At 37.8% G+C, this 4,058-nt stretch overlaps 1 protein-coding gene across 1 annotated transcript in view; it reads right to left on the bottom strand.

The window, feature by feature from the left end:
- Positions 1 to 6: 6 nt before the first annotated feature.
- LOC106883668 (collagen alpha-1(XII) chain) overlaps positions 7 to 4,058 on the bottom strand; it is a 20,140-nt gene continuing 16,088 nt past the window's right edge. The window contains exons 4-5 of the mRNA XM_014934767.2: positions 2,169 to 2,391; positions 7 to 734 (exon numbers count right to left, since the gene is read on the bottom strand). Coding sequence (XP_014790253.2) covers positions 436 to 734; positions 2,169 to 2,391 — 522 coding nt within the window. The 3' untranslated portion in view covers positions 7 to 435. The remainder of the gene's footprint in view (positions 735 to 2,168; positions 2,392 to 4,058) is intronic.

Below are 4,058 nucleotides of genomic sequence, written 5' to 3'. Positions count from 1 at the left end.
CAGCACTTACTGTTATTCGGCTGAATGGACGTCAGTCATTGGTTGAAATTACAGAAATACGACAACTTTAACATGAAATAACTTGCGATGTACGTTTTTTTGTTAAGAAGACTAAGAGAAAAAGATGTTTTATATGACACATTGTACCAGTGTCCCAAGTTTCAAAGTGTTTCGTTAAGAAAATACTGGTACCCCCGTTTTGAACAAGATCCATAAGTGTTTCGTTAAGAAAATACTGGTGCCCCCGTTTTGAACAAGATCCATAAGTGTTTCGTTAAGAAAATACTGGTGCCCCCGTTTTGAACAAGATCCATGTTATGTAAGCTGGTCATGTTACTAATACTAATACTAATATTGCTGATGCTGATGCTTCTATAGCTGCTGTTGCCACTATTACCGTTACTACTAGAATCGCCTCTCTTCCTACCATTACTGTTACACCATCTGTCCAAAGAATGGAACGCAATAAACTTGTTGACTGTAAGTACGGACACCTTCCATAAAGTCTGGAAGATCACTGAAGTATTTCAATGAAAATAAATGGTCTTCTGCTGGGCTTGAAGCATAAGATTTTATTTCGCTTCTCTGTTTCTGCCACATACCAATCGCCAGAGCATAAACATTGGCCACCTGCTTCAGTCGGTCTGCAGCAATCTTTACTTTAGATCCACAATTCGAATTACCATCAGTTAGTATCAGGACATCCTTGATGGACTGGGAATCAGGTCGCATACCTGTGTGATTTAATTGGATTAAAAAAAAAAACAGTGAAAGAGGCTGATAAGCGGACGAAATTTAGGAAGAATTTAATAATAATTGAAAAAAGGACTGAGGAATAGGATGAGAAGAAGAGATCAGTATTTCAAGTGCAGCTGTAACATTTAGATAAGCAGCTAGTTAATTCAAATCTACAAAGGTCTTTACAGTAGGAGTAGATAAATCAGTGAGAAGAAACAAGAGCTCGCTACTGCTCTACAGTAAAATTTATCTGCTTTGCAGTTCTGAGTTTAATTCTTCCTGTTAGAAATATAACCTGCGATTGTTGACTGTTTCTCAATCATTTAATGCCATAAAACAAGGAATAAATAGGGTTCACGAAGATAAATACAATTAGCTAATAATCCTACATATAATTCTATATGTGGAGGCGCAATGGCCCAGAGGTTAGGGCAGCGGACTCGCGGTCATAGGATCGCGGTTTCGATTCCCAGACCGGGCGTTGTGAGTGTTTATTGAGCGAAAACACCTAAAGTTCCACGAGGCTCCGGCAGGAGATGGTTGCGAACCCTGCTGTACTCTTTCACCACAGCTTTCTCTCACTCTTACTTCCTGTTTCTGTTGTGCCTGTAATTCAAAGTGTCAGCCTTGTCACACTGTCATGCTGAATATCCCTGAGAACTACGTTAAAGGTACACGTGTCTGTGGAGTGCTCAGCCACTTGCACGTTAATTTCACAAGCAGGCTGTTCCGTTGATTGGATCAACTGGAACCCTCGAGGTCGTAAGCGACGGAGTGCCAACTCATAATTCTATATGTATTAATTGTATGTCTATTATATAGATATGTAGTTTGAGATCATTAGGGAAAGCGAAATAGGAAGTTGTGGCAGTCATGCTTTTGATTTATACATTTTGTCAGACGAAATACCTTACAGTATTTTTAATTTTGTTCTTTTACAACTGAAATCCGCTGAAAGTTAATTTTAACATTTCTAAATACTAAATTAATAAACAGGGAGACAGATTCAATCGGTTTCTCCTCCTCTATAAATATATGGCCTTATACCAATATATTAACTATTTACATGGGTACAAGGCCAATAATTTGGTGGGGAACACTTGATTATGTCGATCCCAATACTTCACTAGGACCTTATTTTATGAACTCCCAGAATGATAAAACTCAAAGTTGACTTCGATGGAATTTGAACTCAGAATGTAACGAATGTTTCAGTGTAATATTACCTTTGCCAAGTATCTTAGAACAAGGGACATTCTTTTTTTCTCTACCCGCCCACTTCAAAGTCCATGATATGGCTTCGTTTTTAACTGAAGGCATTTTACTTCACTTGGGAGAATGTCACAAATTTTCTTTCTCGTTCCCATCCCGTTTTTTTTGTTAAATACCAAATCTTTTCTTCTGCCAAACCAAAAATAAATCCATACTACCTTTCTCGGGTTTCAGCATAACGACCCTTGCGTAATTAAATGCATCTCCAGTGCAGGTAGAGCCACTGTGTTTTGGTATCTGTCGTATGTTGTAAGCAACTTCTTCCTCCAGATAACTTTTGTTGAAAGGGAAATCCTCGTAAACGAAATCGGAATAATGCATAGCAGCAATGCGATTGTCTTGAAACGACTGGCCAACGTCTCCACATATAATTTTAATCACCTTTACAGTAGGTCAAAAGCAGCAGAAAAAAAGAAAAGAAAGAGAACCATTTATATATTTACACACACACACACACACACACACACACACACACACACACACACACACACACACACACACACACACACACACACACACACACACACACACACACACACACACACACACACACACATATAGCCATTAATACAATACATTCACTTTTCATTTTAGAACTATTTTGTTATAATTTCTTTTAACGTACAGGGTTGTAGGTATATAGTTGCTTAATGAGCGGAAGGTTCTTTTCATTTCTTTATTAGGATAAGGATTAAAAAAAAAGAGGGCTTCTAATGAATTAGGCATCTCTCGCAGATCCCTTAGTCGACTTATAAATCACTAAGGTTTAAAAGAAAAGGAGAAATGAAAATAACATTCCACCCTCTTAAGCAACTGTGTACCTAATTTTGCCCACCCGTGTATGTGCAAGGCCTGAAATTTGCAGGAAGTATTAGTCAGTTAAATTAATTCAAGTCGTATTTTAATTTTATCGATAAAAGGCAAAGCTGACGTCGATGGGATACTGCAAATTATTTCTCCGTCGCTCTTCCAATCCGTCTTGTGTTTTGGGAGGCGGGGTTATGCATCCATTTACTAATACTCGACTTCATGTTAGACAACTATTGGACCGACAATTTGGTATGACAATACATCTGCCAACAAAGAAAAGACAGAAGAGAAACAAGACGAGAGAGTGGTGGAGAGAAAGAAAAAGGGATCTTTTCTGTTTCGTAACAGCTTGGCTTGTTACTATGGAAACAGGCATGAATGTGTCTGTAGCTTACCATTGGCTAAAATTACCCAAATTTTGCAAACTTTAAAGCTATTAACTCTTTATTTATTGATTTATGGTGAAAATGAATTTCATGCCTATGATTAGTATACAAAGCTACATCATTACACCTAATATGAAATCAATTGGAAGAGAAATTGAAGAAACTGAAAAGTGGCAGTCAAACAAGAAAAGATCCAAAGAAAGAAAGAAAGAAAGAAAGGAGAAAGGAAAAATAAAATGGAGAAGGTGAGATGAGAGGAAACTATAAAAAGAAGGAGAAGTATAGCCAGGGCAACCACGCATATTTTAATTCATCCAAACGGAGTAACAAAAGTGCTCAACCATTCGGCAAACAGACAGACAGACAGATAGATAATCCATTATAGCTACATGGATTGCATTATACATTTTAGTACTTTTGATTCTCGCCGTATTGTGCATAAAATATACATCCTTTTCTACTCTAGGCACAAGGCCCGAATTTTGTGGGGAGGGGGTCAGTCGATTCGATCGACTCCAGTACGCAACTGGTACTTAATTTATCGACCACGAAAGGATGAAAGGCAAAGTCGACCTCGGCGGAATTTGAACTCACAACGTAAAGACAGACGAAATACCGCTAAGCATCACTTAATGACAAACCACCTAAAGTACAAACATGCAAATTAAACTAACCACTACGGTAATAGTTGAATTGCTGACTACTTTATATAGCACCAAAACATTCTTTGCTATCAACCGGTGAAGAAGATGGATGTGTCTGATCTAAGGATCGGTCAACTAATCATAAAACATGCTATCAGGAACTCGCCTTCTTCTTTTACATCAAAATCATTCAAGAAATATGCTATAC

This window comes from Octopus bimaculoides, chromosome 5 (assembly GCF_001194135.2).
Source record: "Octopus bimaculoides isolate UCB-OBI-ISO-001 chromosome 5, ASM119413v2, whole genome shotgun sequence".
Taxonomy (NCBI): domain Eukaryota; kingdom Metazoa; phylum Mollusca; class Cephalopoda; order Octopoda; family Octopodidae; genus Octopus; species Octopus bimaculoides.
Note: the sequence above shows the minus strand (reverse complement) of the source record. Positions and strands in the feature narration are given on the sequence as shown.